The following is a 14,623-nucleotide window of genomic DNA, read 5'->3' as shown; positions in this document are numbered from 1 at the left end:
AAAGGCACAGCACCAGGGATAAAGGCATATTTCGAGGTAGCTATTCCTTATGAAATAGTAGGAAACGACCTAAAGAAATCTATATAGATACAAGCAGGGCAAATTGTGAGGTCCTTCAAGTCATTTCTTCAGGAGTTGGTGATTGAATCTCCCAATTGAATTGGGGTTTATTGTACCTAAGTAACGAATCTCAGCCATACTGTAGTTTAACTACTAACCTATTGGACTCTTTTTTTTTTAATCTATTAAAATGTCCCCAGCTTACTACAGAAGGAAGGATGACAACCTTTATATTCATATATCATATTGAATGATGGTTTATTTTAACTAAAGTTGGCTGAAAAAGCACACTCAGCTAAGTTAATGACCACCATATGTCATAAACTACAGTCTGCAAGCTATAAATGATGCATTGAATCAATATTTCTTAACCATGGCAATATGAAGATGTGGAGATTTTAACTCCCAGTGTACTGATGGGAATTCTGGGAGTTGAAAGTCCACAGATCTTCACATTGCTGCAGTTGAGAAATATTGCATTAAATCAAAATAGAACAAACTCTATGGTTTAGTATGTTATGCAACTCTAGGTTGCACCTTGAAAAGTTTATTGAAAAGGACCACTTCATTTTGGTAATACTGCTATGACGTAAAGAGGCTTTTTAAAACATGGTTATTTAAAAAATGGGAAGTAGCAAAGTGATCTTCTAGAAGTAAAGACCTGGGAAAGGAAGAGCTCCTTCCTAGTGAAACGTCTCGCCATTGGATGCAAAAGTCCAGTAAAAGCAGAAATTAATACAAACCAAGTTTCTTCTCCTGTTACAATCCAAATGAAAAGTACCTTTTCAAATCCAGATAGAAAACTACAAATGCTTCCTGCATATCACAGAAAAGGAAGAAGAGCAACTGTCTTCCTCTGTCCGGTTTCACGTCATAAAAGAACACAAGGCCTTGATTTCTTCTGGCGTTTGGCCTTCTTGATGGCATTCAACGCTATGCTAGCCGCTTCGCTGAAAATGCATTCGACGTTCTCCCGAAACTTGGCTGAACACTCGAGGTACACGCTGGCACCGATCTGGCAACAGGCCTCTTCACCCTGCAAGAGAGAATAGCCACAGAAGCCTTGTGTGATTGGCACCAACAGCAAGCAACAAGATAAACTGGTTGATGGTGTATGAATTTTTCATGCTGCTTTGGGGAAGCTGATGGTGAGGAGGGCTACTGACTGGGAGGACATGGGGGTCCCAGGAAGCAGGGAGCTGTGTGCCCTACTGTGCCCCATCTTAAAAGCTGAGCATTGTACCAGCAAACCGAAAAGCTAGCATATGTCTGCTTTGATCTCATTGCACAAGATGGGCAAATAGAGCTGCCTGGCCTCCTAAGTGTCTATGGAAAGTCTCAATCATCCAAGTGGTACCAAAGATACTTTTCCAAAAGGCAACTGGATTTTCTGGGTTTTTTCCGTGAAAATGTTTTCGTTTTTCAAGGGGAAAAAAAAACCTTGAAAGAAGCAGAACTGAAGAAGCTTCTTGGATGAGAAGTGAAACGTTTTCAAGGAACGAACCAAGAAAGTCCAGCTGCCTTTTCGAAAAGCACCTTTGGGATAGCCTCCTAAGTCTAAACCAAATCGTTTTGTGGCTCGCTGCATTTTGTGTAACTCGATCATTAAATACTTTTCCTACGCTGAGTCAGGCAGCAAATTCAGCTCTTCTTCTTACCACCTTCAATCAAATTGCTCTCCTGGTCAGAAATGGTCTCCATGTGAATGTAGGCAGACCTGAAGCTTTGGTTATGGGTGATGCCTCCTCAACGGAGCAGGTCTTCGACTTGCTGTCGCTCGAAAGGACAGGTGACCTGAATTTGGTGGATCATACCTGAAGAAAGAGATAGGTTGCTTGCTCTCTTTACCTGCTTGTAAGTGATCGGCTCCTGTTGAGCAGAGCGGAGCTTCTTGAGGTGTTCTTTGTCTTTCCGGAGATCAGTTTTGCAACCCACCAACAGGATAGGGATTCCGCGGCAGAAGTGGTTGACTTCATGGATCCACTGTTGGGGAACAAAGGGTGGACTTTGCTAGATGAGCTCAAATGGAAATGGGGTCTACGGGGTACTAAGCTGTGATTTGCAATAACTGGCTTGTTAGAAGCCATCTCCTAACTTTCCTGGATTCTCCTCGCTTGCCTTGAAGGCTGAGAGTTAGATAAATGCTGATGGTGTAGCTTTGGAAATACCGGAATTACATATGCTAAATGATAGTTTCTTCAATAAGCTGCAACTGGTTTGGCTCATAGTTTATGCAAATCACTAAATCATGGCTTACAAGCTACAGTGACAGCACACTTAAGTCGTCACCAAACTAGCCGGGAGAAAGCTCCAAGTGATATGTGCACTAAAGAACTTCTAAGTAGCTGCTTCACAAAAGGGTGACTACTGTATAGAGAAGAAAATCATGATTCTTTCATGTTTTAGTTCTAAAACCTCTTACCTTGATTAATACATTATCAAAGCTAAAAGGGTTCATGACATCATAGCAAATCAAAACCACATGAGTGTTTTGGTACGAGAGTGGCCGTAAGCGATCATAATCTTCTTGTCCTAAAATGAAGAAATTACCAAATAAATTACCAAAGTACATTTCTCTGTGTGTGTGTGTGTGTGGCTGACTTCTTGCTTGCTCTGTTTTTTACAATAATGTGGAGCAGGAAAACTCCAAATGGACAGTGTTTTCATTATGCTAAGCAAGATACGTTCTGATAATATTCCTAATTTGCACCACATGGATTACCTTTTTTTTTAAAAAAAAAAAAAATCAAGATGAACTTTACCTGCAGTATCATACAAATGTAAGACTACTTCTTTTTTCCCCACAGCGACATTGGTTGTGTATTTTTCAAAGACCGAAGGGGCGTATTGCTGTCCGGAAGTGGAAAATAAGTGTGTTATTAGTATACATTGTCAAGTTTCACAGCTCCTCCCAGAGTGTTTTACAACTTTATATTTCCCTTCTGCAAAAATAGCCACAAAAATTTCCAAATGTGTAAGTGATGGCAACCACATGTTTTTAAACTCTTTTTAAAACGTTTTTGTTGGACTAAGACTAAGATCTGTAGACAGAACCTAAGCCTTTTTTTCTCTTGATTTGAGCTGCATCTAGGATGTGGCACACCACAGAGCTCCAGATATCCTGTCTGACTTCTGCCTCTTGGTCCAGGGGCTCCTTCAAGTAGAACACGTTGTGCACGGATTTCTGCAATTGTTCAAGTATCAATCCTGGAAGTAAAGGCGGATTTCTGCTAGAACTGGATTCTACTCTGGATTTCAGTCTCATTTGTACTTATGCATTCCTGAACTTATTGGAACTAGACTTGCATTAATGGTTATATCAAATTCAGATTTGCTAGGGGGCCCACATTGATGGCAGAAACATTTATTCATGGAGATAGCAAGTTGTCTTTAATTAGAGCCATATACAGAAAAATGGATGACTTCTGAGGCCATCAGTGATATGCAATCTCCCAACTTCTAAATCTGCAATAAGTAAATTAGTAACGGGAAGTCCATCACTCATGCATCCTGTTGCCTTGTCTACGTAGATGTTGAGATGTTTCCTAAGATGAACCACCAAACGAAACACTTTTGCCCCATTTTAGTAATTTCCACAAAGTTTGCATGTGTCGTTTGTAGCAATAAGGCAAGATTTTCTGATTTTCCCATTCCAATCAATAAACAGGGAGGCATATGGTTTGCTGTTTGCCTGTTTCTAACGGGACAAAGATGGAACCCCTCGAAGTGAGACCCAGATGACTCTGATGCTTTTTTAAAAAATAAAAATAAATCCAGAGGCTTCATTTCCTGACATAAGTTTATTTGTTTATATGCCATCTTTATTGTTTGTTTTGGTTCATCTTGAGGTGGAGTCAAGACAGTGTTGCCATTTTCAGTGCACTGAACTCATGGGCCATCCTGGCACTTGGGAAGGGCACAGGCGGTAATGCTATCAAACCCATCCCCAGCTGAGTTGGTCTTGCACATCTGGACTGATTTGATGTTAGCTACTGGGCAAGAACCTCCTGAGGGGAATATTGCCTGAGGAAGGTGCTACAAATGGCACCTTTGCCAAGCAGGAACCCTCCAGAGGTGCCAGAATGAGGAAGCCAGGGGATTCTGCGATCTGCCATGCGGGGGAATCCCTTTCTGAGCGACCCCCACTCCCAATAGAAGGAAATGTCGCCCTTTTTGCCTCGGGATTCCAGAAGCCTCCCCTGAAGGAAGCTTCCAGACCTTCTAGAAGCTTCCCGCGCGGGGATACGGGAATGGGGAGCTTCCCGCACGGCGAGAGCTGAGGAGGGGGCCGGGCGAGTCCTGATTGGCTGAGAGGGTCTATAAAAGCCGGCGCTCACCTCGGGAAAGGCGCCTTTGGCATGCACCAAAAGGAGCGAAGTCTTTCCGCAGCCGCCGTCGCCCACCACCACCGCCTTTAGCTCCGTCTTCCAGCCCTTCCCCGGCTCGCTGCCTTCCCGGCTACCGGGTCCAGAGCTATTCCTCTCGGCCATAGTAGTACGCTGCCGCCGCCGCCGCCGCCTCGAAAGACCCGCTCTTCGGGCGAGAGTGGAGGAGAGGCGGCGGAGGCCTCGCCTCCTTCCTCCCTCCTCGCTGCGGCTTCGGAAGGCGGCGAGTTGCCGCCGCCGCCGGTTTAAGTTAAAGTGGCGAGGGAGGGTCGAACCCGCCCTCGCCTTCTCTGCATCAGCCCAGCCTGGGCGCTTGGATGCCCCAACGCGGGTTAAGCTTTTGCCCTGGTTGTCGGGATGGATCAGTTTAGAGCCAGTTTGTGGTTCAGGTGCTGGCCTCGAAAGCAGGAAGCTGCAAGTTCTAGTTCTGCTTCAGGCAGGAAAACCAGCTGTGTGTCAATCACTCTCAGCCCAGCCCACCTTGCAGGATTGTTGTGGGGGAAATAGGGAGTATACTGGTCACTCTGAGTTATGAGATAAAAATCTAAAGATAGGAAAGGTTCTTCAACTGGGTGCCCTCCAAGTTACATCATCCCCAAAGAGGTTGCCAGGATAAATTAGGATGTATAGGTTTCTGCAATTTAGTTTATTTTTCCCCCCCTCCATGTACACACCACCATTGCACATATCATGGGCAGCTGGTTGGGGTTGATGGGAGTTGTAATCCTGGCTTGGGGAACAGCCCTAACTAGGTTGAGGACATGACTATTACAGGTAATCCTTGACTTATAACTACCACGGAGTCCAAAATTTCTGTTACTAAGTGAGTCTTGCCCCATTTTACTGACTTTTGCTATACTTGTTAAGTGACTCACTGCAGTTGCTTAGTAACAGTTCTTAAGTGAATCTGGATCCCCCATTGACTTTGCCTGTCAGAGGGTCACAAAAGGTGAGTAGATGACCCTAGGTAACTGCAACTGGCATAAATACGAGTCAGTTGCCAAGTGTCTGAATTTTGATCTGGGGACCGTAGGGACGCTACAACAGTCATAAGTGAAAAACATTCGTAAGACACTTCAGTGCCATTACTTGTATTTAGCATTATCAATTTGCGTATGTGGGTTTTTTTTACTTTGTCCTGGTGGACCCCAAGTTTAAGGCTGTTTTAATAAATGCAGCAAACCATCTTGGAATTTATGGCAAATTTTGAGGTTGCCATAATGGCTAAGATTTTGTTGCTGCCACACTTTTGTTTCATCTCCTGGGGTACTTTATGGTTACCAGGAAGTTGTTTCTTGCTCCTTTCCAGCAAGAAAACATGCAAAATAAAGGATGGTTTTAAATAGGATTTGGAGTACCAGTGCAAGCGTCTTGTGCATGGAAACAATGCTCCCTATATTTTTTATTCTTCCTCCAATCAGCATGCAGGAGGGAGGAAGTATCTATGAATCTTTGGCCTGCCTTTTGAAGTCTCAGCTTGGGATTAAGAAATAAACACCCACGCTAAAAAGAATTACAATGCAGATGGCAAAGTCATTTTCAGCAAATACCTTTTTATTTTTGTCTCACACCATTTGTGCTTATAGCATTTCAATACAGATCTTACATTTTTAAGTACACGTTTCGCGAGCTGCCTCAGCAGAAAAACTGGGAGCTGTGTCCCACTATACAATTTAGCCGTTTTAAACATTCTTTTTAAAGCTCTCGACAGATGGCAGCACCTTGCCTGGCAACATCCATGGATGTTGGCTTGGATGTCCATGAAGTCACCATTAACTGGGGGAGGCCATTTTTATTCCTGTAGGTACTTCGTGTCACCACTAGATGGCCCTCTAGGCCTAAAAAAAAACACCACCCGTGGAAGTTTGCTGTGACAGTAAACGGAAGGGGAAATTACTGCCAGTCCAAAAAGCAAAAGGCGGATGGCGGAGGAAGACGTCAGCTGACCCGAAAACACAAGCAAGCAATGTCTTCTCTTCCACGGGGTTTTGGACCTGTGTTCTTTGAATGAGCCTCGCCGGGAAAATCACCTCTGAAAGCTGGGTAATTTCACAAAGCTCGAAGTATTTATGAAAAATCCATTCAGCTCATGCACACTAGCTACAATTGGGAGGTGGGATCAAGTTCATGGAAGACAAAAGGCAGAAGTAACTTCTGACTGATATTTACCATGGTTGATGCAATGCTTGTGACTGACTTCTTGAAAAAGTACTACAAGTCACTGTACTTTAATCCCATTTTTTTCCCCTTTCAGGGATTGGGAACAATATGTTCTCTGCCTTTGTTTTATCTGCATAATTATCTTGTGTGCTAAGCTAACTTCTGGTTCTTAAATGTGGCCTTTGTTTCCTATCCTCTTTCTAAAAGGAAGCTAAGGAGTAGTTTTGCATGATTTTTAAATAATTAGTACAGCATACATTTCTGGCTTTTATACTTTGACCACTAATTACAAAATCTCTCAGCCATGAGCATGCTAGTTTTGTACTCCACTGGTGGGTGGGTGGAGTTCTACTATATGTGTAATATACAAGTTGTCCACTCGGTAGTAAACACGGAAAAGGGAACAAACCACATCTGTAAAATGAGAAACATACTTCCTCTTTCTCTAAGCCTAGCATGAGTTAGCACTGCGACTAATAGCAAAACTGCCCTCTTTTAACTATGTTTTACATTCTCCCTTTAATTTAGCATCTTCAAAAGCATGATATTGGATGAAGTCAATTTACAGAAACAGTAAGTACAATAAACTTTATTTTTGTATAAATTGGTTCATGTGGTGCTGCACAGTTTCATAGCTCTATCTTCCAGGTTTCATGTTACAGTATTATCTGTTTCCTCTATTGCATACTGACATTTGTTCAAAATTTGTAATCCAATGAAGTATACCCAAAAATGACAGAGGTGGCAGTACTCTAGCACTGTAGCTTTAAAGCATTTATAGAGCTGCTGCGTGAACATGTTGACTCCTTTTTATCTAGCTAGTGGGAAAACATTGAAATAAGCACGAGACTAATTGCTTATTTAACACTTGCTAGCAATTCACTCAAAAGACCAGATAAAAAGTTCCTTGTTTAAGTTGATAAAAAAGATTTCAATTAAAGATACTTTCAAATATTAAGCAAGCTTAAGGAAATTTGCAAACATTACAAATGTATGACACTTTAACCAGGTCACCTAGACTTAAAAGCAGCATTTGTACAACATTCCAAGTTTGCTTAGTGATTAACTAGGGTTAAGCAACAAAGAACAAGGTTTTGCTCGTTCAAATCATTTATTTTATCAGCATGTTACCTGAATCAAGAAAATGGGTTCATTCAGTAATCAAGTGTCTACAGCAAATCTAGCCTTTAGTGACTATCATGTAGGAGACTTGTCATTTTCAATGTCCTTGAATATCCTACTAATAGCCAATAATCCTACTGAGAGCCCATCCACACTATTTGATAGAGATTCACATTGCTAGCAGCTGCATTTTGAATACTTGAAAATAACCATTTTATCAGAGGAGTCAGTAGGTGGATTGAACTTCAGTTTGTTAGTTTGCTCCATGAACGGAATGAGTTTATTTTGACCTAGCAAAGATTTCTAAATTCACACATCGCATCAATCCATGTGTGTGATTTAGAACTTCGCACAATGGGAAGCCAACTGATTTCCCATAAAACTCAAACCTAACTTCTACTAACAGAACACAGTCCTGAAATCACATATGCACAAAATACACTGCACCATGTCATTTTCAATACTATTCAGAGCACATGTCATCCAGCTACTCCAAGGCATAATAAGAGATTATTGTTGTCCGTCATAAAGTAGGAGCAGAGTCTCATACTGCTTGAATTATGCTACTTCAAACGTCTTAGTGGTGTAAGACAACAGGTAACAGAAGTTGCCTTTTTGAGGAAGAGCGCAGTCTGCTTCGGGATGTGATGTTTTGCAGCCTTACACAGAACTTTAACCAGTAGGCACGTGTTTATGCAAAATGTCCTAATATTTTTGCCTTAAAGGGGCAGCATTAATCACCAAGGCACTTATTCAAAGGTAATATGATCCAAATGGCATTTGCTGCTCTCAGATTACCGTTGCCATTAATATACCAACTGGAAGGACTCTGGAGGATGGACATACAATTTTATTTTGTCTTAACAATTTGCCAGAAGTATACAATTAAAGAATTGGCTGACTCTTATTGGGATAATGTCATGTCTGCATGCTCAGGCTTACCAAAGCTACCCAATTTAGCAGCATTACCAAAGCTAAAACTAATGCAGCCCTTTTGCCAAGCTCCAGCAATACCATATTCCTTGCCCAAATCCAAATTCTCAGTAGGGTATCCATGCAAAAGGTTCCTGGGTTAGATTGCCAAGAGTTGCCTAGTCCGGCATCGGGCTCTTGAAAGCAGTTCAAAAAAGGAGGTGAAATACAGGCCAGTGCAACCTAGCAACTGCTCCTTAATGGGATGCGATGACAAGATCTGCACCTCAGCCATGATTGGCTGAGCGAGCCACAGCAGACCAGATGATATATAATATTTAATCAAGACCAGACAGATCAAATTATGGCATAGCACAATATGTGAACAAGACCGGGTTCAAATAACACATTAACCTTGGGTTGCTACGGCCTGCTGAATAGACAACTGGCTGCTTATACAAGATGATAAGACAAACTGAGTTGCACACCACCCAGCAGTGACTTTGTAAACACTGTTAAGACTGAAACTGGACCAAATCACATGATGAATGTGGAGATTCTGCTTTGTTCTTTATGGCCAAGAGCAGCTTACTCCATGGAGTATCCTTCTTTTACCTAAGCTCCTACTATATTCCTCCATTTCTCTTCCCTACCATGTGCATTCACTTCACACTAGGAATCCTGTTTCTTTTGCTTCATCTCTTTCTGCCCACTTCAAGATCCCCTTATAATTGCCTAAACAGCCCCCTTCAGCCCCTTTCTTCCTCTGCTGGAGAAAGGTTTAAAGTTTAAAGGGGGAAAAAAATCATTCAATTAGACTTTGCTCCGGACAAAGAACCATTCAGATAGTGCAAACATGTCATAAAACTGCTGCTCTGTACTCAGTTCTTCTGGCTCAGAAAAATAGGTGGAGTCTTGGCTGTCTAAATATACAACAAAACAGGAAGCCGGCCAGAAGGCTTGCTTGTAAGAACTTGCTATCCCTCAGCTTATTCCCAACGTTTGAGTGAAGTTAGTTCAGATTTCCACGCTGGCCTCAATTCAGACTTTCTCCTCCTACACAGACATTGAACCACTTGGTCTAGAAAGACATAGAACTTCTACCTCTTAATTCAACTTGAAAATCTTTAGAAACGCTGGGAAGTTTGCACATCAAGCATTCTCCAAGGACAGTTCAAAGGGACTGAAGTGAAATACCCTTGAAACTGACGTAAACTGAAACATATAAAAATATCAATGCTTACTGGCTAAACTGATGAAGCAGGCAAGCCATTTCTCCACAAATTCATTGGAAATCACCCTCTCGGGACAATTTAACAAACCCGACAGGCAACACAGTCTTCGCTAAAAGCAAAAATGTACTGAACAAATTCCAAAAGTCTGTTTTGATCAACCAAAAGACTCTGTCTTACAGCCTTGGACACAGCCACCCTGTTGAAATTTTAAAATAAACAGTCTAGTATCCAGAAATCCCAAATTAGGACACAGCAACGTAGTACTTAATCCAGGCACTTCAGTCGAGGAGGAGCACCAGGCATTCCACTGTGTCTAAGTCAGTATCACAACTATTCACACAAGCTGCAAAAATTTTAGTTTACATCATACCCCAGCCTTGAAATCATGGGATTAAGTTCTACGTATAATTCTCCATGTGTTCCAGCCCTGCTTCACACCTATCTACAGCACGGAAATAGAATTATAGGATGCAACTGTATAGAACAATGGTAAAAGAAATATATATGGATTGTTTGGAAAATTCTAACCTGCAATACTCTAGCCCAGTTGCAAAAGACTGGAACCTAAAGAGTAACCATTGCACGGTGACCTACATTAGGCTCAGTGCAATGGGGAGGGAAGGAAAAACCCAAGGAAGACGCACAAAAGCACAAAGATCTGGGCTGCGGGATCAAGCTTGTGCTGGGCTGCTGTTTGCGCCTGGCTCCGACTCATCTGAAAGGAATCTGAAAAGCCATCAAGCCGCCACTTCTCTGCCAGCAACATAAGCAATCTTGGGGCAGATGCCTTCCTAACCATCATCTGGGGACTGGGCTTGCTGTTCTCACTCCAAGCAAGTGGGTCACCTACTGAGGGAGAGGAAATGGTAAATCGGTAGAAGACGCACACATTGAACACAACCACATTCTCTCTCTCAGCAGGACTGTTCACATGGAAAAAACAATGCGCCAGGACGCCTCTTCCTTCAGCCTGGTGGCAGAAATGAAATCCAGCTCTCCCAACCCCTCTTAAAAGGCTGCCAAGTGTACAATGTCAGACTAAGCAGGTTGACTCTGAAGCAGTTGGCATAATTCACCAGGATTATGTCCCGCTTGTATGCTTTCGACTTAAGCAATTGCTTTACCTTCTCTCTTCCCACAAAGGATGACGTGGCTTAATGTTTAACAGGCAGGCAGAGTCCGTTCCTCGGAGCTGTTGCTTAAAAACCGGTTTAGCCGCTTGAGCAAATCCCCCGATAGAGGTGGTAAATAAAATGGCATCCGAGAGGCAACACCCAGGGCCTCCCTTTGCATATTTTATCAGCAGCCAGCAGCAGCAGCAGAAGCAGCAGGAGGGATGTGGAAGAGAAAGGCTTCAACCCTCACCCCTCCCGAGAGATTGATAGGGAAGAGAAAGGTCAGATGGATTTACGTTTGCCGATCCGTGCCTACTTTGCCAATCCGGCTGCTCTGAGGCCAGCTAATCTTTTCCTAAGCCCCAAACCAGAGCTGGTGGCTCCTCTACTCATTTCTGCATCGGTTAAAAAAGCCCCAAAGATCCTGGCCGAGCCTCTGGAAAAGGCTGCATGGAAGAGTCTGGCGTGCAGTCAAGGCCCGAGGCGTCGCCCTGCTCTTTCAAAAATGCCCCCACATGGGAGCGGCCGAGCACAGTGAAGCAACCCGTGATCCAGTGCTGGAGAGAGAGCCATCTTGGCTGGAGGAAAGAGAAGGAAGAGCCCGAGTGGCTCTCCTGTCCTTACTCTGGATCTCGGCCCTGCAAACCAAGGGAAGCGAGTGGCTTCAGCCGGGCTACGCCTGGCACAGGCTTCCCGCTGCCAAGTGGGCAGATGCCAGCAGGAAGAAGCCCGCTCTGGTCTGACAAGAGGGCACGGCTGCCTTCGCTGCAGCTGCTGTTCCTCCTCCTCCTGCTGCTCCTCCAACATGGCTGAGCTCACCCTTCCTAGGGGTCAGGGCTGGGGGAGGAGAGGCTGAGCAACTCCGCCAACACCCAGCTTGGAGCTTCCAAGGCAGGAGCTCAGGGCGAGTCCTCCCCACCCCTCGCCCAGCCGCCTGCAGAAGCAGAGGAAGGCAGGCAGGCAGCACCGCCATGACTGAGCAACCCTCTCCCTCGGCTGCCAGCAAGGGGGGGGGGGAGAGGCTGCCTGCCCAGCCGTGCCAGGGAGTGCTGCTGCTGGAGAGACATAGAAGGGCACAGCCTGCTGCCTAAAGAACCCGGCTCTTCTCGCCTCTCCCCCTGGAGTGCTCAGCAGAAGAGCAGGCGGGGGGGGGGGGGGAGCCTGGCTGGCTGCAAAACGGCCACCATCTTTCCCTGTCCCCCCCCTGCAAGTCAGAGAGGGTAAGGCGAGGCATCTCTGCTTCCTCCCCGCTCCGTCCAAGGGGAGAGGCCGGGCCCGATCAGGGGTCTGTCCGGGCTCCCAAAAAAGCCCCTCGGAGTAGCTCCTGCAAGGCAGAAAAGGAGGGAAGGCAGACAAAGAATCCCACTGGGAGCCAGCCTCGCGCACCGTCCCCCCCCCATCCCATCCCATCCGGCAGGGCTCCAGCCTGCCCGTCTCTGCACAGAGAACCGGCCAAACTCCATTTTGCTTCTCTTCCTCGCATCCTGCACTGGGTGGCGGGAGAGGGGGGGGCAGCTGAGCAACACCCAGTCGCTTCCATTACTGCGGATCACCGGATCTCTTGCTTGGAAAAGGAAAAGCGTTCAGCAAAATCACACACACACACACACACACAAAAACCATCTTTCTGCAGGACGCCAACCTCCCAGCTTGCAAGAAGGAAAAAAAGCTCCCCCCCCCCGCCTGATTTTCAAGGGCAGCCGCTTGGCAGCTTCTCTGAAACCCGCCTGGATCCGCAGAGCAGCCCCTCCGGCTCAAGCCCAGCGCTTTCTTTGGGCAAGATGGAAGACAAGGAAGGACTCGGCTTCTGGCGGCCGATCCCCCCCCCTCCAAGCCCCCGATCGTTAGCGACGGTTGCCCCCTCCCCGAACTGAGAAGAGCTCTGCTCTCCGTCCTGGAGGGAGCCCCTTTGTCGCAGAGGGAGAGCGAGGCCTGCTCTCTCCTCCTTCCACTGCGAGGGCGAACGCTTTACTTACCCGCACACCATTCCTGACGCAGGTCTGGAGGTGAAGTTGGGGGGCGGTTGGGGCATATAAAAGGGCGGAAAAAAGCCCATTATTGCTTAATGTTGGTTACGCGCTCCCTGATCTGCCGCGAATTTGCAAATCAAATCTCCAATCATGGCTATGGTTAAAAACAACAGAACCAAACCCAAATAATTAGAAGCGAGGAAGGGGGGGGCGGTTCAGACATCTTATGGATTTTGACTCCGGCCAACTTGGGCTGCCTTAAGCTGCTACGTTTCGCGATTTACGCCGCACCTCGAGACAACGGCGTGGTCTTTCCTGCCCCCCCCCCCACGCCCCACCATCTTTAAAAAAACCAAACATGATCAAATCCTGCCCGATCTGTCCATGTTAGTGTGGCTACGCCTGGTTAAGTTACATCTCACGCATCTCTATAAGCCTTCAGAAGCAATTGGTTTAGATAACAAGACAAATATATAGATATATAGATATTATATAGATATATCATGACATGCAGATGAAGCCTGAAAGAAATAAACCAGGAGAACTGCAGTTAACATTAACATGAAAACTACACTTATTAAGAAGGACAGAATGGATCGGGTACTTACAATGTAAAAGGACAAAAAGAAAGGATCCTGCCTGTTTTGCAAGAATCTCACGGTGCCTACCTCTATAGCTTTACCTTGTTAGCACGGAAGGAATTAAACTTTTTTAAAAGATGGCCAAGTTACTTTTTTTTTTTTTTAAAGAGTGTTTCGGACTTATCTCGGAATGTACACTTCAGACGAGAGAAGCCAGCGCTTTCCAAAAAGAAAAAAAGAAAAAGATCAAAAGACGCGTGTGATTGACTTTGTTTGGTCATGCAAAACTGGGACTTGCTGGCGTGAAGGGCGTGCCATGACCTAGTTAGACACGAGAGCAGGACGGGCTCCGAGTCAAGATGGGGAGAAAAAAACAATCCAGCTTTTTATCACGTCTTCCTCCTTCCTCGGGGTCCTCTAAAGGCGGCCGAGCATTGCACGCTCCTGGCCCGGCCCGCCCGCCCGCCCGCCCGCCCGCGAACAAAGGCAAACCCAGCTGGCCAGTTTCATTCCCTTTGCAGAAAAACATGGCCGAGCGAGCGCGCGCACCCCCGCTCCACTCCGGCCGCCTCTCCTCGGCCGTCTGCGCCGCTCGCCCCGCGCGCCGCCTCTAATAACGCCAGCCCGATGCAAGCGGCGCCCCGATTGGCTGAGCCCGCCCGGGCCCCTNCCCCCCCCCCCCGCCTGCAAGTCAGCGAGGGGAAGGCGAGGCATCTCTGCTTCCTCCCCGCTCCGTCCAAGGGGAGAGGCCGGGCCCGATCAGGGGTCTGTCCGGGCTCCCCAAAAAGCCCCTCGGAGTAGCTCCTGCAAGGCAGAAAAGGAGAGAAGGCAGACAAAGAATCCCACTGGGAGCCAGCCTCGCGCACCGTCCCCCCCCCATCCCATCCCATCCCATCCGGCAGGGCTCCAGCCTGCCCGTCTCTGCACAGAGAACCGGCCAAACTCCATTTTGCTTCTCTTCCTCGCATCCTGCACTGGGTGGCGGGGAGGGGGGGGCAGCTGAGCAACACCCAGTCGCTTCCATTACTGCGGATCACCGGATCTCTTGCTTGGAAAAGGAAAAGCATTCAGCAAAATCACACA

At 46.0% G+C, this 14,623-nt stretch overlaps 1 protein-coding gene across 1 annotated transcript; it reads right to left on the bottom strand.

Moving 5' to 3' along the window:
- Window positions 1-890: 890 nt before the first annotated feature.
- Window positions 891-4,550, bottom strand: RHOF (ras homolog family member F, filopodia associated). Its single transcript, XM_015815413.1, has 5 exons — window positions 4,398-4,550; window positions 2,823-2,910; window positions 2,483-2,592; window positions 1,909-2,043; window positions 891-1,096 (listed from the first exon to the last, which is right to left on the bottom strand). Exons 1-5 carry the CDS (start codon window positions 4,548-4,550, stop codon window positions 932-934), a joined length of 651 nt encoding a protein of 216 aa, XP_015670899.1. The 3' UTR covers window positions 891-931.
- Window positions 4,551-14,623: the final 10,073 nt, after the last annotated feature.

The sequence above is a fragment of the Protobothrops mucrosquamatus genome, unplaced genomic scaffold, assembly GCF_001527695.2.
Source record: "Protobothrops mucrosquamatus isolate PMUCROS unplaced genomic scaffold, P.Mucros_1.0 scaffold342, whole genome shotgun sequence".
Classification (NCBI taxonomy): Eukaryota; Metazoa; Chordata; class Lepidosauria; order Squamata; family Viperidae; genus Protobothrops; species Protobothrops mucrosquamatus.
The sequence above is the reverse complement of the archived record's forward strand: the minus strand, read 5'-3'. Positions and strand labels throughout refer to the sequence as shown.